General features: G+C 38.1%; 1 protein-coding gene across 1 annotated transcript in view; it reads left to right on the top strand.

Annotated features, from left to right (window-relative positions):
- The window catches only part of LOC126262768 (potassium/sodium hyperpolarization-activated cyclic nucleotide-gated channel 2-like), a 292,876-nt gene that overhangs the window by 216,501 nt on the left and 52,595 nt on the right, over positions 1–23,780 (top strand). The window contains exon 5 of the mRNA XM_049959582.1: positions 10,258–10,407. Coding sequence (XP_049815539.1) covers positions 10,258–10,407 — 150 coding nt within the window. The remainder of the gene's footprint in view (positions 1–10,257; positions 10,408–23,780) is intronic.

Consider the following 23,780-nt stretch of genomic DNA (forward strand, 5'->3'; position numbering starts at 1 on the left):
TGAACAATAAAAAACAATAATTTATTTTTAAGTTATTCATTATGGTAATAAGTGACATTTTCATTATTAAAAAAGAACGGCTAACTTGATTATCTGCATGACATACAAAGAAACATTATGTAAATTACAGGTGTTACTCACCATTATTCACTAATGTCATCATTACTGGAATCCTTGGAAAAGTCTACATCAGAAATAGATTAATTTCCTCCTACCCCACCAATCTTGGTGTCATTACAGAGCACATAATCTTCATTGCCCTCCAGAGTACTTGAAATACAGTATTTCTTGAATGATTTTACAATCATTGGTGCTTCAGTGCATTTCCAGGCAGCCAAAACCCAGTGCGCAATAATGCAGGGTGCAGCACGTTTAATTTTTCTTTTCGGAGTCAGCTCACGATTGGTTTGCAAAACCATTTTTCGTACTGTTCCTGAACATAATCTTTAAAAGGTTTATTTATACTTATGTCCAGGGGTTATAATAAAGAAATCATTGCTCCAGGAATGAAAACTGGGTCACTGGGTAGGCTGTAAATCTTCTTTTTTACGTCGTCAGTGAGATGACCACGAAATACATCAAGACAGATCATTGATGGTTGCTTGGAAAGCCCCCCAGGATGGAGTTCCCACATGTTTCAGATGTTTCAGAGCCAGTCAAGCATCAAAGTTTCAGTCATCCATCCCTTCTCTTGATTCTGAACAGTGATATCATCAAGGAATAGCTTTTCATTTTTTGGAGTCTTGGGGCTTGTTTCTCACTTGAAAATTAAAAAAGGGGGAAGTTTGTTCCCATCTGCTGTGATTGCCAGCATTACTGTTATGCGCTGTTATTCAGACCCAGATGTTTTGATGGTAACTTCTTTTGTACCCTCTTTGTCAATTGTATAATTACGTGGCACATCAAACCAAATTGAAGTTCCATCAGCGTTGCCAATTTGGCCCATCAAAAAATTCTTCTCTTTCCGAAGTGTGATAGCATACTGCTGAAATTCTTGGAGTTTCTTCTCGAAATCCTGTGGAAGCTTTTTGCATATTGTTGTACAGCATTGTAGAGATAAGCCCGCTTATTTCATAAAGCAATCAACCCATCCCCGGCTAACCTTAAACTCTTGCTTCGGTATATTAAAAGATGCAGCCACCTCTTTTGCTTTTTTTATTATGGTGTCACTGGTCACAGTCTTGGACAAATTCCAAAATATTTACTTCAATGTCAGGGTGTCTTCCTTTGTGAGGTCTAGTGAATTTCTTTCTTGTAGCAGTAGTTGCAAATAATCCCAATTTCTGTTAGTGAACGTTACCCTCAGTTACATTGAACTGTCTTCCTGCCTTTCTGTTACCATATTTTTCAGCATAAAGAATTACTTTATGCTTAAAAGCAGCTTCATACTATATTTTTCTCTGCTTGCCTTCCATTTCGTGACTGCCTAGTGCAAACACAGTGCAAAGTACTGTAGTAGGCCACCAAAATGAAGCGAGGTTGAGAAGTACAAAACAAACAGAATTCAGAACTGGAAACATTTACCAGCTCTTTTAACTCAATAACCTCTTGCCTGATTTACACTTTCCTTTCTTTGATTCACAGATATCGTACCTATATTTTCTTGCGAGAGTTTAATAAATGTTTTGCTACTTCAGATCACATAAGGTAAAAAATACCAGTGAACGGTTCAAGTTTGTACTTGAATCTAATGCACTATCAAATCTTATGTGCACCCCAATTTTGAGAACTTCGTATGGTAAAAAAAAGTATGCACTAGATTCACTTAAATTTCTCAGTGTAATTAGTGAAGCACTATGTGTCATGGTTCAAGTAGTGAACCCTCATGGTGATTCATGACATTGCTGAGAGGTGACGAAAAACAAGCCCCAAGACTCCAAAACATGAAAAGCTATTCCCTGATGACATCACTGTTCAGAATCAAGAGAAGGGATTGATGAGTGAAACTTTGATGCTTGACTGGTTCTGAAACATGTGGGAACTCCGTCCTCGTGGGCTTTCCAAGCAACCATCAGTGATTTGTCATGAAGCATTTCATAAACATCTCAATGACGGCGTAAAAAAGAAGTTCCACAACCTAGCTAGTGACCTGCTGAGTAGATTATAGGGAACTTGGCACACTAGATTACAGAGAGACTGAAAATTTCTATGGTCCAACTGGAATTTGATCTGCAATCTCTCAGTCTCCAGGTATGCATTTCACTGCTAGACCAGCAGGGCCAACAACTGTTATTAAGGAGGCTTGACAGCATCATAGGGCATAGCTTTTATGCACCACTCATACTGCCCTATAATCTCTTATCTTCAAGCATCTATGGAGACTGTGGAGGATGGTTTACTAATTCCTTATTATTTGTTTGGTCCAATTCACCAGAATAACTTGCAGTGGGCTTGCAGAAGAAGCCTATAATGGTGGTGATGACTCTTGTATGTCATAAGTTCATTTGTGACATCAACTAAAGGAAAGATTAGCAATATCAACACTGGTATCAAAAGTTTAGTAAGCAGGAGGTAGTGTTCCAAATGCTTGTGCTGTCTGTAATACTTCACTGAGAGAGTCAGACATCCCAGTGCTCTAGCTCTCACTTATTTGTCTGCAGACAGTCTACATCTTGAATAAGAGACTTTGTATAAGATACATTTCAAGATTTCATGAAAAATTCCTCTACATAGTCAGACTCTGTAGTTTAATGGTCCATGCAACATCAGAGTGACCTAGTTGATTAGAACATTGATTAATTTGAGCCTACAGTGTAAGTTTGCTGACAATAGTGATTAGAAAACAAATCACAAATTTTAAATGACTGGAGCTACTAAGGGGTGTAACTTTTGAACTAATTCAAATACCATACTGTTTGTTGCTTGAAGAAAGTAAGATAGTGCTCTGATGAATGAGATCAGTAACACCACTTGCCTTGCAATGAAGAATGAAATGACCCAGATCTACTGTATAAGTTTCCTCTCCATAGTTAAGATTAACAGAATAAATGACTAGACCTACTAATGGGTGTAACTTTTGAACTAACTCATATACTATACTGTTTGTTGCTTGAAGAAAATAAGATAGTGCTTTGCTGAATGAGGTCAGTAACACCACTTGCCTTGCAATGAAGAATGAAGTGACCCAGATCAACTATATAAGTTTCCTCTCTGCAGTTAAGATTTACAGAAATATCTGGCTGTGATGGTTACAGACTTGTCAACTCTTGTGGTTGTTGCACTAGCTTTATTAGCTGTTGAGCTTCTCGCTGTAGACTAGCTGCTGCTCCTGTTGCTGAAACTATTCTTGGTGGTTGGCTGACTGCTGCTGCAGCATCTGAAATTCCAACTTTTATTTTCAAAAATTTAAACTCTGTTAATCACTGCCGAAATAGTCACATCGTTGTAGGAATTTTCTCCATCACCACTTTACTACTGGGCACAATAATAATACAAGTTTTTAATGACAGAGACAATATTTCACAAAAGTGTAAGAGATATTGTACACTATGACATTTTAAGGAGATGGGACCTTGATAAACTGAAAGAACCAGAGGTTTTAGAGACTTTCAGAGGGAGCATTATGGAACAATTGACAAGAACAGGGGAAGGGAGTACAGTAGAAGAAGAATGGTTAGCTTTGAGAGATGAAATAGTGAAGGCAGCAGAGGATCAAGTGGATAAAAAGGTGAGGGCCAGCAGAAATATTTAGGTAACACACGAGGCATTGAATTTAATCGACGAGAGGAGAAAATATAAAAATGCAATAAATGAAGCAGGCAAAAGGGAATACGAACATCTAAAAAATGTGAACTACAGGAAGTGCAAAATGACTTAAGGAGGAATGGCTAGAGGACAAATGTAAGGACGTAGAACCATAAATCACTAGGGGTGAGATAGATGCTGCCTACAAGAAATTTAAAGAGACCTTTGGAAAAAAGATAACCATCTGTATGAATATCTAAAGCTCAGATGGAAAACCAGTCCTAAGAAAAGCAGGGAAAGCAGAAAGGGCGAAGGAGTATATAGAGCGTCTACACAAGGGAGATGTACTTGAGGGCAGTATTATACAAATGGAAGAGCATGAAGAATTTGACAAAGCACTGAAATACTTAAGTTGAAACAAGGCCCCGGAAGTAGACAACATCCTATTAGAGCTACTGCTAGCCTCGGGAAATCTAGCCATGACAAAACTCTTCCATCTGGTGTGCTAGATGTATGAGTCAGGTGAAATACCATCAGACTTCAAGAAGTGTATAATAATTCAAATTCCAAAGAAAGCAGGTGCTGACAGATGTGAAAATTACTGAACTATCACTTTAATAAGTCACAGTTGCAAAATACTAACACAAATCCTTAACAGAAGAATGGAAAAACTGGTAGTAGCTGACCTCAGGGAAGATCAGTTTGGATTCAGGAGAAATGTAGGAACACGTGAGGCAATACTGACCATATGCCTTCTCATAGAAGATAGGTTAAGGAAAGGCAAACCTACATTTACAGCATTTGTAGACTTAAAGAAAGCTTTTGACAATGTTGACCGAAATGTTTTCTTTCAAATTCTAAAGGTGGCAGGGGTAAAATGCAGGGAGCAAAAGGCTATTTACAGTTTGTACAGAAACCAGATGGAAGTTATAAGAGTCGAGGGGCATGAAAGGCAAACAGTGGTTGAGAAGGGGGTCAGACAGGGTTGTAGCCTGTCCATGATGTTATTCAATTTGTATATTGACCAAACAGTAAAGGAAACAAAAGAAAAATTTGAAGTAGGAATTAAAGTGCACGGGGAAGAAATAAAAATGTTGATGTTTGCTGATGGTGTTGTAATTCTGTTAGAGACTGCAAAGGACTTGGAACAGCAACTGAATGGAGTGCCCTGTGTCTTGAAAAGAGGATGTAAGGTGAACATCAACAAAAGCAAAATGAGGATAATGAAATTTAGTCAAATTAAATCAGGTGGTGCTGAGAGAATTAGATTAGAAAATGAGGCGCTTAACTGGTAAATGAGTTTTACTGTTGGGGAACCAAAATAACTGATGATGGTCAAAGTAGGGAGGATATAAAGTGTAGACTGGCAATGGCAAGAAAAGCGTTTCTGAAGAAAAGAAATTTGTTAACATCAAGTATAGATTTAACTGTCAAAGTCCTTTCTGAAAGTATTTGTATAGAGTGTAGCCATGTATGGAAGAGAAACATGGACGATAAACAGTTTAGACAAAAAGAGAATAGAAGCTTTTGAAATATGGTGTTACAGAAGAATGCTGAAGGCGACTTTTCTCAAACAAATGCCAGACAGAATAACATATCGAGATCATTAGAATGGCCGTGACTTTTCTCGTAGGTATGTGTTAGCTATCTGTGTGCCAGACAGAAACATATAAAATACGATGATGTGGACGCACATGCTACATAGTAAAGTACAACTACTCGATAACTCATTTCAGTCGAGTCGACTGACAAAAGAAATGAACGAATAGCGTGCGGGCTGACTGGTGGGTGGCAATGTGAGTGACCCTGGAATGGGGAGGGGAGGGGCCTCACACTCTGCATGCCCCCTGTATGTATCTGCCACTGGCTCGAGGATAGATCACGTAACTAATGAGAAGGTTCTGAAAAGAATTGGGGAGAAGAAAAATTTGTGGCACAATCTGACTAGAAGAAGGGGTCTGTTGGTAGGACCCATTCTGAGGTATCAAGGGATCACCAATTTAGTATTTAGTACTGGAGGGAAGTGTGGGAGGGAAAAAAAACTTTAGAGGGAGGCCAGGAGATGAATACAGTAAACACATTCAGAAGGGTGTAGGTTGCAGTAGCTACTCAGAGATGAAGGTGCTAATACAGGGTAGAATAATGTGGAGAGTTGCATCAGACCAGTCTTTGGACTGAAAGCCACAACAACAACAACATAAAGCTGAGCAACACATTGTTCAAGTTAGTGGGTGTACTCACAGAACAAACCTTTGTCACAGGCAGAAGCTGTACTAGCAAACACCTTTGTGAGCCTAAATATAGTGACCACCATCCAGTGCAAGCTGAATGCCATGTGGTGGCATTGCAAGCATGTTATACGGTAAGGCTCCACAGTGTATTACCCCTAAATTATCCCGCGTTGACTGATCAACTGTGTCAAATACTCGTACAATTGTAGAGAGCACAGGAATACCAGTACTGGACTGTGGATCAGTGTAAGTGTCACCTGGTCAGATGAATTACATGTCTGGTTTCACCAGTTTGGTGGTCACATCCAGATAAATGTCATCCAAGTGAATGGCTGTTCAAAACACACACCATGTCACAGTCACAACTAAGGCCATTTTAAGGCCATCATAAGCCACCACTTGGGGCCTCAAGCTGAGAGGTGTTCAGAGGTGTCTAAGTGCAAAATTTGTATACAGAGTGTATCATAATTAAAAGAATCTGACAGAGGTGAAACTATGTGACAGTGGAACCAAAAACCTCCCAGTAAAAATGTGCCTGCCAATCAGCCATTTGTGAGATAATTGTAAATGTATGGTTGCAACAAGCCACTGACATCAGTATTAGATATTGTTCTATTTAGTATAACTGCATTTGAATTCTAAACTTCTTGATGTGATTCCCATCTGCTTGGGCTTGCATTTCACCCAAGGTCGACCTTAACTAGAAATACAATACTACTTCAGCACATTACATGGAGTGAAAGGAGTTTTTCAAACCTCAAGTTGGTAAAGACAAATCTTTGGTTAACTCTTTCTCAATAATGATTGTGTGGACTGTAAACTTTAGCTGTTGAAAGAGAGAGCCTGAAGTCTGCAGAATGACATTCTATTCTGAAAGATTTTGCTAAGTTAAGAACTAGAAAAATTTCAGTATCATGTTTTATGGAAGTGACAAATTGTCAGTACATGTAAGGAACAACTGTACAAATTAAACAGAGCTCTTTTAATAGTGTTTCTTGTTCATATCACAAGCAAATTTGTGTTTTCCTTTTTAGTTAACACTTAAAAGGTTTGTCCCTGTGTAACTTTCAACTACTTTCAGGCCAAATTTTCAAAAATATGACTATTTGCTGATGAGTTTTCCTCACATGCAACACACAAATTATGCAGTTAAATAATGTCTTAAGTCTAATATATTGATATAAAATTAGATGACATTTTTGAATTTCTCTTCCAACTTTTTTCTGTTGTTGTTGTTGTTGTTGTTGTTGTTGTTGTTGTTGTGGTCTTCAGTCCTGAGACTGGTTTGATGCAGCTATCTCTTCATACAGTAAAGCTGCATGCCCTCAGGAAAAATTACGGCTGTAGTTTCCCCTTGCTTCCAGCCGTTCGCAGTACCAGCACAGGAAGGCCGTTTTGGTTAGTGTTACAAGGCCAGATCAGTCAATCATCCAGACTGTTGCCCCTGCAACTACTGAAAAGGCTGCTGCCCCTCTTCAGGAACCACACGTTTTTCTGTTGGAAAGTGAAATAATTTGTGAATTATAGAATTGAAAAATTTTTTTATTATACTGTAAATATGAAGAAATTTATATTTTCATTCTTTCCACACAGTGTAATAGATAGGACATATGTACTAAAGCTGCAACTTTACAATAGATCTAGTTATTTCTGCTTCTAGTAAAAGCTTTTAAAGATCTCATGAATTACCTTAAATGGAAACAAGTTGTTGTTTAATTTAATATTTAGCACTGGAATAAGACTGAGAAATTAACCTACGTTACAGAGAAATGTCTATACAGTGCTTATCTCCAAACAAAGAAACAACACATTTCCATGAACACAATCACTAGATTAACGTCCATTTTTAGAAGTCTTGCAGTGAGCTGAGCCCAAAGAAGAGCAATTAATGTCTCATGGTGGAGGGAGATGGGGGCAAATAATATGTTGCTTGTGAAGAGAACTGTTATTGAGCGAGCCCAGCACATAGGCCAATGAGGTCAGTATTATGCCTTGGGGACATTCACCTGCTCAAAATGACCTACAGCTCCACAAATAAGAGGTTTCTGATACAAAAACAGTTGATAAGAGCAAAAGCAAGCTACAAATTTGTAAGTGCATGCTCCACAACATGCGTTCCCAGTAACTTTTGGGTCACAAAGTAAATATATGTTTCTGTCTATATACATCTAAAATTATGAGGAGACAGAATGGCTGGCTGCCAATACTCACCATCAAGAGACAACATTCTAGTACTATTGATAGACACACATAAAAGTACAAAAAGATTGTCTTAATGCTCAGAACTATTAAGTCCTTCCTCGGAGAGGAGAGAGGAATAAGTTGATGAGAGATGGATCCCCAGGATGAGAGGGACCCACCTTTTATGGGGACAAGAGGAGACAACAGATTATTTTGCTAACTTGGAAATTTCTTTTTTCACTAATTTCTAATATTATTTTGTTGACAGAGAAAATTGAAAAAAATTCTTCTTTTCAGATAGTACTATTTAGAAAATTTATGATGCCTTATCTTAGTCAAACATAACTGAAATTATAATAACATTTTGGAAAATCAGAGATGACAGAGATAAGTCTCAATGATTTTGTAGAAATGAACATGTGTAGTGAACATAAATAATAATGAATCAAAATGTAGAGCTATCTCACTGATGCCTGAGATACAGCATCTTTTTACTGGCCTGTAGCACCAACAAACAGTTGCTTAAAGTAACATTAAGAAATGACATTCAAAAATTGATATGGATTACTAAAGAAATTACAGATAGATACTGGTACCTGAATTATCATGGAGTGAGATACATCTGAAACAATGGAGTAAGCAAATCACAAACTTATAATGCTGCATACGTCTGAAAGATCTGATCAATGAAAAGTAATTAAAAATCACAAAAGTACTTTGGTGAGCAAGAGTGACTCATAATTGTACTGAGATAATTAACATGCAATTGAAGGAATAACTGAAACGAGGGACAAAAGAAATGCTACACAGTTTGGGGAAAACAAATTAAACTAATGGAGGTGTGCGACAATAAGCGAGCTGGAAGACCTATCTGGCCATTTTCATCTCAAATCTCTGGAAACCCAGTTTCTATATTTTCATTGACTATCACAAATACATTAGAACTATATATTTTGGACACTGACATGCTATGATTTACATGAAGATACTCTCATTTCTAGCTCTCTAACATTTAAGACATATTATGATCAGAGCACTTCCTTATTTGAATTTAATGTTCTGTCAGCACTGACACCTGCTTCCTTCCTTATTTTCCCAGCTTACAAATTTTCTCCTTCAGATGTATTTACCTTGTTGATTGCTCCTATCTTGAAAATCATCATTTGTCCTATGCAGTCTGATTTCCGACACTACACTTGCCCTGTTATCAATTCCCAATGCTTCCACTCTCTAGGAAATGAACATATATCACATAGTCATTCTTGACTTGTGGGTGGGCATCTCCTTCCTTTTTTGCAGTGGCCCTGGGAATGTTTAGTTGGTTCTGCAGACTAGAGTATCCATTCAGTACAGTTTATATATTCACTTTTACCTTTCTATTGTGTGCAATGGATGTTGGCATAGACTTATGCCAAATATTTGTTTTGTTAGTTTGTTTTCTAGAAGTGAAAAAGGCTTTTAAGAAGTAACTTTTCTGCATGTACAGGGTTCTGTCATGGCAGAACATCACAATAATGTGTTCAAAAGCAATTTTTAATTTTCAGACTATACCTTTCTATTTTTGTGCAGGTGATGTTATTTAGATATTAAGATGGTTCACATGGAAACTGCTACTGACATATGAATTCTGCATTAAATTCTTGATTTCATAAATACATATTCTCATTGATTTACAGGTTCATAACCATTCTAACAGTAGTTAATAGGACATTTATATTTGATTATGGCATAAAACTTCTGCTGTGATCACATGGACATCATATGTAAGCAGTATTGTATTTGGCAACAGTGAAATGTTGGCTGCCTGTTATGTACTGTTCTTATAAAGTAAAATAATACTCAACAGTAAAACAATGTCATCTCAATACTGAACAATTTTTCCTTCTTCTTCCAGTGAGTAAGTCACCAGCCAGTGTAACGTAAGATGCAAGTGTGATTTAACTCAAAATAATGATATATTTTATTACAGGAAATGTCTTTTTTCCTAATTTACTGAAATGGAATTTATATAAACTATGTAAAGTTGGAGAACAACATATGCAGGGTTGAAGAGACAATGTTTTGATAGGCACTATGCAAATTCCTTGGTTGAAAATAAAATCCACAGCACAGCCTTTGTTCTCTTACAAGCTAAGAAAGCTTCTTTGATTCTGTGTTACAGTTCCTCAACATGGCCAGTGTCTTCATGCGAATTTTCAACCTCATCTGCATGATGCTCCTGATTGGACATTGGTCTGGCTGTCTACAGTTCCTTGTACCAATGCTTCAAGGTTTCCCATCTAACTCATGGGTTGCAATCAATGAGTTACAGGTACAGTAGTTCGCTGCACTTCAGATTAGGTATTCAGCTGAATGAGCTTACCAGCATTAAGCTTATTCATTTCAGTTTTAAATAGTTACTTATTTAATCACTGCGAGCATGAGAGATACCCAAAAACATTGTTGCTGGTTGTTTTACATACTTATCATCAAATGAAGAAGATACGCTGAGCTAACGAAAGTCATGGCATGTCCTAATATCATGTCAGACCTCCTTTTGCATGGCTTAGTGCAGCAACCTGATGTGGCATGGACTCAGCAAGTCACTGGAAGTCCACTGCACAGATATTGAGCCATGCCACCCCTGTAGCCATTTATAATTGGGAAGGTGTTGCCAGTGCAGGATTTTGTGCATGAACTGACCTCTCAATTTTGTCCCATAAATGTTTTATGGGATTCATGCTGGACAATCTGTGTGGCTACATAGCTTGCTCCAGTTCTTCAGAATGTTCTTCCAACCAACGATTAACAACTGTGGACCAGTGACAGGGCATATTGTCATCTATAAAAATTCCATCATTGTTTGGGAATATGAAGTCCATGAAAGGTGCCAAATGGTCTCTAAGTAGCTGAAAATAATCATAATCCAGGCCATTCCATGTAAACACCATTATGGAGCACCACCACCATGCACAGTGCCTTGTTGACCTCTTGAGTCCATGGCTTTGTGGAGTCTGCACCACCCTTGCCCCTACCATCAGCTCTTGCCAGCTGAAATCAGGACTCATCTGACCAGGCCACAGTTTTCCAGTTTCTAAGGTCCAGTCGATATCGTCATGAGCCTAGGAGAGGTGCTGCAGGCAATGCCATGCTGTTAACAAAGGCATTTGCGTCAGTTGTCTGCTGTCATAGCCCATTAATGCCAAATTTTGCTGCACTGTCCTAATAGATAGGTGTGCCATACATCTCACATTGATTTCTGTGGTTATTTCATACAGTGTTACTTGTCTGTTAGCAATGAGAACTTTGTGCAAATGCCGCTGGTCTTGGTTGTGGTGAGAGGTAATGCCTAAAATTTGGTACACTCTGCACACTTTTGACACTGTGCATCTGAGAATATTGAATTCACTAATGATTGCCGAAATAGAATATCCCATGCGTCTAGCTCCAAATATCATTCTGTGTTTAAAGACTGTTCATTCCCCTCATGCAGCCAGAGTCATGCCAGAAGCCTTTTCAGATGAATCACCTCAGTACAAATGACACCTCTACCAATGCACTGCCCTTTTATACCTTGTGTACAAGATACTACTGCCATATGTATATGTGCATATTGCTATACCATGACTTTTGTCAACTCAGTATAAGTTTCAAATTTTTTGCTGTGCTCAAATATGCAGTCAAATTCAGGGGTACCAGTAGAAAAATCCATGGCTTAGGCAGCAGTAACATCCCAGAGCATTATCAGATACTAAGCTTTTTAAATAAAAGCCTAATTATTGGAACAAACTAGGTTCATTCGAATGAAGATATCATGACCAGTCACAACCATTTCCAAACCGTCTCTACTGCAAACACAGTTTCATGATTGTTGTGATCATTGTGACACCTTTGTCGAGCCATATTTAGTGTGTTTCGGTGCATGGCCACTTGAAGCACTAGTTGACACCTTCTTTCACTTTGCATTGCTCAGATGTTTTTAGTGTAAACACAGCACTGATTACGTATTTTATTCATGCTGAATAAAATGTGTTTTGAGAATTTATTCTAATCCTTAGGTGCATTATTTACATATTTATTTTTTTGGGATGTTACACAGACAGACAAAGTGAGTGATAATTTGTGTGTGTGTGTGTGTGTGTGTGTTTTCTACATAACTGATGAGCCACAGTACCTAATAACCTCAAAAAGACGACTACAGTACAAGAGATCCAGGGTAACACATATTCAAACACCACACAAAATACTTAAGTACATAGTTTCATGTGATAACGAGAAAAAATTCTCGAAACGCGTTGTGCTAAGCATGAAAAAATATGTAACTAGTGTAATATTTCATTATTGAAATAATGAATTATAGCTGCAGGCTTTCAAAAACATGGATTATGACATATGAAATTGAGTGAAATGTTCCTACTTCCCAGACAGTTATCAGTTCCAGTTACGTCAGCAGTTTTTATTGGATAATAAACCTTCATTAGATAATAAGCAAGCCCCTCACAAGTCTTTTGATGCCTGTTATCTACATAGATCATACATAAAGTGCCAAGGGCTTTTCTATACATAACTTTTACAGCTTAAAATGTTATTTCCCACATTTTACATTTTCCCGCATTTTACACCATTTTTTTGGAAGTCCTTGAAAAGTACAAAAGTAGGGTTTCACTGTAATTAATTAACTGAGGTCAGAGAGATGTATATTGAAACTGAGTCAAGTAATTAATCTAATAGCCTGTGGCCTTGCCCCAATGGTAACACCAGTTACCATCATATTGCCAAAATTAACCACTGTCAAGCTAGACTAGCCCTTGGATGAGTGACTGTCCAGGTCTTCTGAACGCTGTTGGCAAGCAGGGTGCACTCAGCTCTTTGTGAAGCCAGTTAAGAAGCTACTTGACTGAGAAGTAGTGGCTCCAGTCATGAAAACTGACATCAGCTGGGAGAGTGGTGTGCTGACCATGTGCTCCACCATATATGCGTCCAGTGATGCCTATGGGTTGACGATGATCTGGCGGTCGTTCGGTACCGTTGGGCCTTCAAGGCCTGTTTGGACATGATAATAATCCAAATAGAAGGAGATGGAGTGAACTGGAAACAAATATAAGTACAGACAAATTCCTGAAAGGAGGAGAAAATAAAGAGGCAGAAAATACACAAATTAACATACAGAATCAGACTATAGAATCGTAGATGAATCAAGTTTCCACAGCATCTAGGCTGAATGTATCCGGTAATAGCACTATGAAAAAGCTGTGACAATACAGAACAATAGATGTAGGCCCATATATGTTTTTTGTTGAAGTTACAGAAGGGAACGTGAACAAGTTACGAGAGTCATCCAGAAAGTAAAGAATGATTGCATACCATACCCAGCAATGATCCCCCACCACCACAGTCACAAGTGTGCCATATAAATTCTTCCCTCATCTCAGTGTGAGCCAAGTTTTGTTGCTGAGCAGTCATGCCTTTTTATTCTGTAACCTTTCAAAATAATTGCACCCATTGAAAACCCACCAATTGAAAAGTGTATAGTGTCATTCATTTTCTGAATGTACAAAATGTTTGGCCTATAAAAATTTATAGGCAAGTAAAGAATGTTTATGGTAGTAGTGCAATGAACGAGTCTTCAGTGACACGGAAATTTAAACGCCGTGTGGCTAGGGCCTCCCGGCGGGTAGACCATTCGCCTGGTGCAAGTCTTTCAAGTTGAAACCACTTCGGTGACTTGCTTGTTGATGGAGATGAAATGATGATGATAAGGACAACACAACACCCAGTCCCTGAGTGGAGAAAATCTCCGACCCAGCCGGGAATCGAACCCAGGCCGTTAGGTATGACATTCCGTTGTGCTGACCACTCAGCTACCAGGGACGGACTTCAGTGATGTGGAATGTTGTCAGCAAAGGTGTTTTTTGATTCATGACAATGTGCTGCCTCATGCATCAGTTCAAACACAGCAAGAACATCAGCATCTTAAGTCAGAAGTATTTGGACATTCTCCTTACAGCTCTGACTTGGCACCATGTAATTTTCACTTATTCTCAAAAATAAAGGCATTTTTAGGTGGAAAACACCTCAAAAATGATGAAGACCTCGAATAAGGAGTGTATCCCGGCTTAAATCTTTGGTGCTAGAGGAGTACAACATGGAGATTGAAAAACTGATCCCATCGTGACAACTAGTGTCTCAGCAGTTATGGCACCTACATTAAAAATAGAGTAAGGTGCTATAACTTTGTAAACAGTTGATTAACTTCTCATGGTTGGGATTCACAGTCCTATAATATTTCTTAAAAGACATCATAGTCACCGTTGACCGTATGAAACAGTGTTTTGCATTGCTATCTTTCATTTTTATTTAGTTCTGGCAAAACATTCTTTACTCTCTGGATGACCCTTGAACATTTTATACAAAACTGATAAAATATTGCATCAGTACTCCCCAGAATTGCTTAATCAAATTCTTAACACAACACCATCAGAAAAAAAGATGTGCATCAGCAACAGCAACTAATTATGTAGTCATGTCATGTGTTTTAAAAGTAAAGATTTGGAATCTAGAATGTCACTTGATGCAGTCTGTAGACAAGGTATTCATAAGGAATCCACACAGATGAGGATCCAGATGAGATTAAACAGGATATTGAGTTTACAATAAACATATTAGAAGTTAATAGGCTTACTAAATATTTGTTACAAGGCAATACCAGAACTGATATTACATTATAAACCTGAATTCTCTTGTAAAACACAGGGTGTGAGGTAATCCAATACTCTCTGCTTGTGTGCATCTGTTACAATTGCTTACAGTTTGGCCTATTGAGTAAACAATGAAAATGACAGCCATAGCAGTATATGTGCAAGCAGTATTACAAGATGGTGAACTGCACATTGAAGATAGTACTAACTGCAGACTACTCCCACAATGCAAAAAGCAGAATATGCAAAATGTACGTTTGGCATATCATATCCATTAAGGAACCATATGCTCAGCTTAAGTTCAAACATATACATAGGCAGTGAAATGGCAACAAAAGCATAGGCAATTCAGGAAAATCGTTACCCTTATGAAAAGTAGTCCTTGACTGTTTATCAAAGCATGAGTTTCCACATACAATGCTGCTAAGCAGATCTAATTCCTCTAACTCACAACTGGAAAGACTTGGGCCACTGTAAATTGCATTCAGTAAACAATGCACAGCACTCATGCAAGCAGTAAATGCTAATTTCCACCCACTTATCCAAAGCAAAAGGACACTGAATGAATAATGGTAGGGATTGCATAACAAAAGGAACTTCACTACTGCTCATCAATATGTGCTAGACGAAGCAGTTGTGTGCTGACCTGTCTCAACCAGCATGTAATGAAGAGCATATCCAGAGAGAGGACAGTGTAAGACAATACATAGTCGAAGAACTAGAACAAATTCAGGGGGATGAGAAGTTAATCCTGTTGTTATTAACAGTGTAGTGTAATCTACATCTTGGAAAAAAACTACTAATGTCAGCATTCTCCCTTCCAAGAAATAATGTGACTGATATTTTACTACAGCAGAATGCAAAGTCTGCAAAAGGTAATAAAATTACCATTTTACAGTAAAGTACATGAGTTCAGTAAGTATTTCCATCCATTTATCAGTAAACATAGCTAATACTCCCTCTCCCCAGACAGTATCAAATCATAAAAGCAGATAGAGAGAATGAATATTGTGGTGCAGTGATATTTATTGAGAGGTATCTCCACCGCACCCAAATTCCAATAAATAATGCTCCAGAAGGGTTAGAATCTTATGCTGTATTATAGGGGATACTCAGATAGAAATTTGTAAACTTGGTATTATGGAGCACACAATACATTATCTGCTCAAAAGTTTCCAGATTCCTGTTAGTGGACATTAATATGGCGTGTGTTCATCCTTTGCCTAAACTCTGTCAGAGACAAGTTGTGAGGTGTCTGTGGAAGAATGGCTGTCCATTCTTCCTTGAGAGCTGAAATCAGAGAGATTGTGATGCTGAAAATTGGGGTGTGGAATGAAGCTGATGCTCTTAACTCATCCCAAAGGTGTTGTATCTGGCTCAGATCAGGACTCTGGGCAGGCCTGTCAATTCCAGGAATATTATTGTCCACAAACCAGTGTCTTACAGATGCTGATTTCTGAACTGTTCCTCAGTTGTATGCAGTACACAGTGCTATAAGATGTGTTGATATCTTTCTGCATTTAGTGTTTTCTTGAACACAATAAGGGGACCACATCCTACCCATGAAAAACACACTCATAGCATAACAGCACCTCATCCGTACTTCACTGTACATGAGGGCAGGTGACATTCTCCAGATCTAAACATTTCCATCAGATTGCCACTGAGTATAAAGTGAGTCATCACCCAAAGTTACTCATTTCCAGTCATGCACTGTCCAGTGGCATTGCTCTTTACACCACCTCAATTGTCACTAAACAGTGACTACAGAAATTTGTGGATTTTGGGAGCTGATTTCATATGATTTTCTGCAACCACCCGTATAAACTATTTAGTCTATTTTGTTTATCAATTTTTGCGACTATCAAACACAAGTACTAAATGAACTTGACCATATGCCCATTATGGATGCATGTCTCTTATACACTGACAGAAAAAAAACACCAAAAAATAATTAATGTAGAGAAATGAAATTTCAGGAATACATTTGTCAGGATAACATATTCAAGTGATTAACTTTGCAAGAGCACAGATAAGTGTGATATATGCCACTTCAAATGTGAAGTGCTGCAATAATAACTGGTGTAACCACGAAAACGTTGAATGCAAGCATGCAGACATGTATGCATTGCATTACGGGTGAAAGGCTTCAGTTTGTGGGGTAGAGTTCAGTGCCCGTTGCACTTGGTTAGTCAATACAGGGACAGTTAATGCTGATTGTGGATGATGCTGGAGTTGTCATCTGATGATTTTCCATAGTTGGCAGTGTCGTTTCAGCTGTTCAGTTGCCTGAGACTGCAGTTGTATGTGTGATTTGCATTTGCATGAGTGAGAGAGAGGTGCTCTTGCTATCATATGAAATCACACCCCAGACTGTAACCCCATGTGTTGGACCATTGTGTCTAGCACACAGACAAGTTGGTTGCAGGTCCTTAACTGGCCTCCTTGTAATCAACACACGGCCATCACTGGCCCCGAGACAGAATAAGATTTCATCAGAAAACCCAACAGATCTCCTCTTAGGTTCGAATCCTGCCTCGGGTATGGATGTGTGTGATGTCCTTAGGTTAGTTAGGTTTAAGTAGTTCTAAGTTCTAGGGGACTGATGACCTCAGATGTTAAGTCCCATAGTGCTCAGAGCCATTTGAACAACTGATCTCTAACCTGCATTCGAGTGAGCTCTTGCTTGATACTACTAAAGTTGCAAATGGTAGTGCTTTGAGGTAAGTGGAATGCATGCTACAGGGTGTCTGGCTTGGAGCTGTCCTTGAAATAACTGATTTTTATCAGTTTGTTGTGTCACTGAGATCCCAACTGCTGTTCAAATTGCTGCTGCAGATGCAGTACAGTGTGCCAGAGCTATACATCAAACACGATGGTCTTCCCTGTCAGTAGTGCCATGTGGCCATCCAGAGCCTGGTCTTCTTGTGACCATACATTCTTGTGTCCACTGCTGCTAGTAGTGATGTACGATGGCTACGTTCCTGCCAGTTCTTTCATCAGTATCACAGAAGAAACATACAGCTTCTCATAGCCCTATTACATGACCTCTTTCAAACTCAGTGAGGTGTTGATTATGTGTCTTTGTTGTTTTAAGGCATTGTTGATTAATATCAACTCACCATGCCCACTCACAAAGGTAATCACTATTATGGTGTGTATTTAAAGGAAACCTGATTTGCAGCACTCTGATGTAACTGGCGTGAAATATAAATAGACATCATCTTTCAGATGTAGAAACATGCCATCCAACTTTTGTTTTATGTCACACAACTCCTTCTTGGCACCGTGACCTTTTTTTCCATCAGCGTGAAGAGTTTGACAGAGCACTGCAAGACCTAAGTCGAAACAAGGTCCCGGGAGTAGGTAATATTCCTTTAGAAATACTGATAGCCTTGGTAGAGCCAGCCCTGACAAAACTCTACCATCTGGTAAGCAAGATGTATCAGACAAGCAAAATACCCTCAGACTTCAAGAAGAATATCATAATTCCAATCCCAAAGAAAGTAGGTGTTGACAGATGTGAAAACTACCGAACTATCAGTTTCATAAGTCACGGCTGCAAAATAATAACACGAATTCTTTACAGATGAATGGAAAAACTGGTAGAAGCCGACCTCGGCGAAGATCAGTTTGGATTCTGTAGAAATGTTGGAACATGTGAGGCAATACTGACCCTATGACTTATCTTAGAAGATAGATTAAGGAAAGGCAAACCTACGTTTCTAGCATTTGTAGACTTAGAGAAAGCTTTTGACAATGTTGACTGGAATACTCTCTTTCAAATTCCGGAGGTGGCAATGGTAAAATACAGGGAGCGAAAGGCTATTTACAATTTGTACAGAAACCAGATGGCAGTTATAAAGAGTCAAGGGGCATCAAAGGGAAGCAGTGGTTGAGAAGGGGGTGAGACAGGGTTGTAGCCTATCCCTGATGTTATTCAATCTGTATATTGAGCAAACAGTAAAGGAAACAAAAGAAAAATTTGGAGTAGTAATTAAAATCCATGGAGAAGAAATAAAAACTCTGAGGTTTGCCAATGACATTGTAATTCTGTCAGAGACAGCAAAGGACCTGGAAGAGCAGTTGAATGGAATGGACAGTGTCTTGAAAGGAGGATATAAGGTGAACATCAACAAAAGCAAGATGAGGATAATGGAATTCAGTGGAATTAAATCGGGTGATGCTGCGGGAAGTAGATTAGGAAATTTGACACTTAAAGTAGTAGATGAGTTTTGCTGTCTGGGGAGCAAAATAACTGATGATGGTCAAAGTAGAGAGGGTATAAAATGTAGACTGGCAATGGCAAGTAAAGTGTTTCTGAAGAAGAGAAATTTGTTAACATCGAGTTTAGATTTAAGTGTGAGAAAGTCGTTTTGGAAAGTATTTGTATGGAGTGTAGCCATGTGTGGAAGTGAAACATAGGCGATAAATAGTTTAGGCAAGAAGAGAATAGAAGCTTTCGAAATGTGGTGCTACAGAAGAATGTTGAAGATTAGATGGGTAGATCACGTAACTAATGAGGAGGTACTGAACAGAATTGAAGAGAAGAGAAATTTGTGGCACAGCTTGACTAGAAGAAGGGATCAGTTGGTAGGACATGTTCTGAGGCATCAAGGGATCACCAATTTAGTATTGGAGGGCAGTATGGAGAGTAAAACTTGTAGAGGGATACCAAGAGATGAATACGTTAAGCAGATTCAGAAAGATGTAGGTTGCAGTAGGTATTGGGAGATAAAGAAGCTTGCACAGCATGGAGAGCTGCATCAAACCAGTGTCTGGACTGAAGACCACAACAACAACAACAGTATAATTTGTGAATATTAAAGTTCCTTAATTACAAAATGCTGAACTAATCACTGCTGCATTACATTTACACTTAAACTTAACAGGTTATTGCTGTTCATGGGAGCCAGTTTGTATCTGTTCAAATATCAGTGTGTTCCATCAACACAAGTTACTGAAAAACAGCCATGATGCTGTTTCTTTGACAGATTTCACATAGATTTCCACACTCCTCTCTTCAAATAAACCAAATAACTAAAATAATTTTTCTGTAGAAACTGCCATATTACTTTCAACTCATAATCATTCCTTACACAAATGCTTCAGACATGACAGCACACAACAGCTCCTTACAAAACCCAAATAGCAACTCTCTCTGCAAAAATTTCTTTATCCAGTAGCACTTGGGCACTGTTGACTATAAATAGCAAGACAATGCCCCTGCTGGGGCACGCACACTCATCTTTGAAAGTTTCAGAAACCGGTGATATGTAATGAGTACAAACTAACACAGCATAATATCAAAGGTAGCAGTACTTCTTACACCCTGTCTGTCAATTATGAAGTTTGCCTGGTCTTGGTTTAGGTGTAATTGTTCTTGCATGTTCCCACTTCACAATCCCATCACCAACAGTTGACTTGGGCCACTTAAAGATTGAAATGTCTCTGATAGATTTGTTACTCTTTTGACATTCAGTGATCAGTCCACATTCGAAGTTACTGAGCTCTTTATACTGGCAGATCAGCCTCTCATGACATCTAGTGATCAGTTCTGCATTACATGGGAGTGTCTGGGTACTTTTGATGAGACAGTATTTTCAGTATTCATTTTATTCACCATTGACCACTTGTTGCAGAATAAGTTAGAACATTAAATGGATAATTAAAAATAATTTTTAATGTGAAGTGTTACAATTTAGTTCCATATCTTTTAGAAATATACCTACGTACTAATGTCAATCATGTTTATTTCAAATACTTTGGCTATCTTGTAAAATGGGTGTTTGAGTAATCAGTCATATCTCTTAACTTTGAAAATATTATCGGAGCAGATACTAAATGTTTGTTAAAAAGTTTTAAGTGTGTTACTTTGTGTATGTTTGTGCCTCAGTACGCCTGTGGTATTGTGAGGGTGTCTAGTCTCTCTGGTGCTGAATTCATTTAAGTTGCTTTTGACATAAAGCACTACTGTGTAGATGTATAGATGAACAACAGTTAACATCTGGAGCTTGATAAAGAGGGGCAGCAGTATTCCTTAGGCTTATCTTTCCTCATTATTCTCATCACTTTTCTTTTCTTCAGGATTTCACTTACATACTAGGAATGTGCCCATAGCAGTAAGCTGTAGGAAATGTGTGATTGAAATAGGCCAAAATATGCCACCTTACATATTCACCAGTGGCTGCATCTGTCAGTTTCCATGTGAGATAGCATACTCTTGCTATACTGTCAGAAGAAGGCTACTATGTTTCTCCCAGTTTAATTTTGAATCAGTGTGAAGCCTAAAAATTTTACTGATTTACTTTCCACAGCTGTAGCCAAACCCAGAATTATAGTTCCTGTGTTTTACCAGGATTATGTAGGAGTTCATTGGAAGAAAGCCAATTCTTTGGTAGCTCTTATTTTGCCAGTGTTGCCTGATGCAGTTGTGTCATGTCATGGTGGTTATTTGGTACTGTTGTATCATCTGCATAACGCACATGGTCAGGCAGATCATTAACTGCATTGATAAACAGAAAGGGACCTAGGACTGAGACCTGTGGCTCTTCAGTCCATACTTCTTTCAAAGAGGAGCCTATATTTTTAACTGCTTCAAACTGCTTCCTGTTGCTTATCAGTGACTTGATTACTGCTATAGATGGGTTGTATATGACAGTTTTGCAAAAGGGGTTTTAAATGGTACACAGTCAAAGGCTTTGCTGAGATCACAAAGTACAACTGATACTAGATCCTTGTTTCAAATGCAATTAGTAGTTGGTTAACACTTTCATTGAGAGCAGTAGTGGTATTTTTGCCATGTTGGAATCCAAACTGTCTGTTAGAGATGGGATCACGCTTTCTGAAATAGTTACTTACCTTGTTGCACATTAGATTCTCAAACATTTTGGAGAAAATTGGGCCAGTAGAAATTGGTCACTAGTTTTGGGGCACATGCTCATCTCCTTTTTAAAGACTGGTATCAGTTTAGCCATTTTGAGTGCACTGGAAAAAAGCTCCAGATTGTAAACGCATATTAAAGATGATGAAAAGAGGTTGATAGATGAGATGTATTATTTTTTAATTACATAGTTACAGAACCAATAACAATCAATACTTCTGGATTTTGAAAACCTTGACATAGTTTTTATAATGTCTGATGGTGGTACACTTCCGTTTATTGGTAGAATACTGGGGAAGTTCAACCAGTCTACAAAAGGGATTGCTTACAAATCACTCATATGACCAGTTCTAAAATATTGCTCAGATGTGTGGGATCTGTACCAGATAGGATTAACAGGGTATATTAAACATATACAAAGAAGGGCAGCACAAATGGTCACAGATTTGTTTAACTGTGGGAGAGTGTCACAGAGATACAAAAGGAACTGAACTGGTGGACTATTGAAGACAGGTGTAAACTATCCCAAGAAAGTCTATTAACACAGTTTCAAGAACCAGCTTTAAGTGTTTACTCTGGGGATATTCTGCAACACCCTATTTATTGCTCACATACAAATCATGAGGATAAGATTAGAATAATTACTGCATGCACAGAGGCATTCAGACAATCATTCTTCCCATACTCCATATATGACGGAACAGGAAGGAACCCTTATAACTGGTATAATGGGACGTACCCTCTGCGAAGCACCTCACGGTGGTTTGCAGAGTATAGATATAGATATCTGTAGGGGTGACAACATTCCCATGGAAGGCATACCTCTTATGTGGCTCAGCAACCAGAAGTACTAAATCACAAGTGCCATTTTGATTAATTTTGCCTTTAAGCGCACTAATCATTTACTTCTTCTGGGTCCAGCACTGCATCTGGTTTGTGGGTCTGAGACTTTTCTTGACTGACTTTCTCCCATACTCCTTTATTTTTATTTATTTTTATTTTTTTTTTTTTTGGGGGGGGGGGGGGAGGGGGGGGGCACCTTCTATGTAATGTCTACAGGCAAGTTTTTTGGCTAGGGCCAGTTTGTCTTTGTAGTTCTTTTTACATTGTAAAAATGCTCTACAAGAAGTGTCATCCAGCTCAGGTCCTTGTTTACAAGAATTTTTATATATTCTGTACAGTCTGAACATCTCTCTCCTAATGTGAGCCAGTTCATCTGTATACCATTTTAGCTATTTCCTTTTCTGTTTATACTTATGCTGATTTTGATTAGTGGTGAACAATAGTACAATAATTCAATGAGTTTTTCAGGAAATTATCTAACACTGCTTCCCCAGCACACTTCCCAGGTTTTATGTTGTATGCAAAGTGCCAGCTAACATCAGCGAACCTGCCTCTTTTCCATGCAGTATTAGATGTGATACTGGCTGACGTGTCAGGCTTTGAAAACTGATCACAGCAGAATGTTAAAATTAAAGGTTCATGATTTGCTAGTTCATCACTAACAAGTCTGATATCATATGTATTTCTGGAAAAGTTAACTATATTATCCAAGCAGGCATTATTCTATGTAGATCTGTATCTTGTACACTGTAAATTTAGATACCTCTATTAAAAAATGTCCTTGTTAACATGCTCATTGTTGATCATTTCAGTGTTGAAACCAACATGGATAATTACTTTTGTTTTAGAGTTTAAAATTTTCCTTAGAAGCAGCTCAAATCTTTCAAAAAATATATTACATCTACTCCTGGAGAGCTTTATAAACTAACAATTATGGTATTCTCTGTACTAAGATTTGTACAGATAAATTCTCCACACAGTTATGTACAGTATGAGCTAATGTCTATCTTAAAAAACATTACAAGTATGTGACCATCAAAGAATGAGCTGTTTATCATATTTGGAAAAATTAATAGATACCTCTATTAAAAAATGTTCTTGTTAACATGCTCATTGTTGATCATTTCAGTGTTGAAACCAACATGGATAATGACTTTTGTTTTAGAGTTTAAAATTTTCCTTAGAAGCAGCTCAAATATTTCAAAAAATATATTACATCTACTCCTGGAGAGCTTTATAAACCAACAATTATGGTATTCTCTGTACTAAGATTTGTACAAG

Source organism: Schistocerca nitens, chromosome 6, assembly GCF_023898315.1.
Source record: "Schistocerca nitens isolate TAMUIC-IGC-003100 chromosome 6, iqSchNite1.1, whole genome shotgun sequence".
In the NCBI taxonomy this organism is placed as follows: Eukaryota; Metazoa; Arthropoda; class Insecta; order Orthoptera; family Acrididae; genus Schistocerca; species Schistocerca nitens.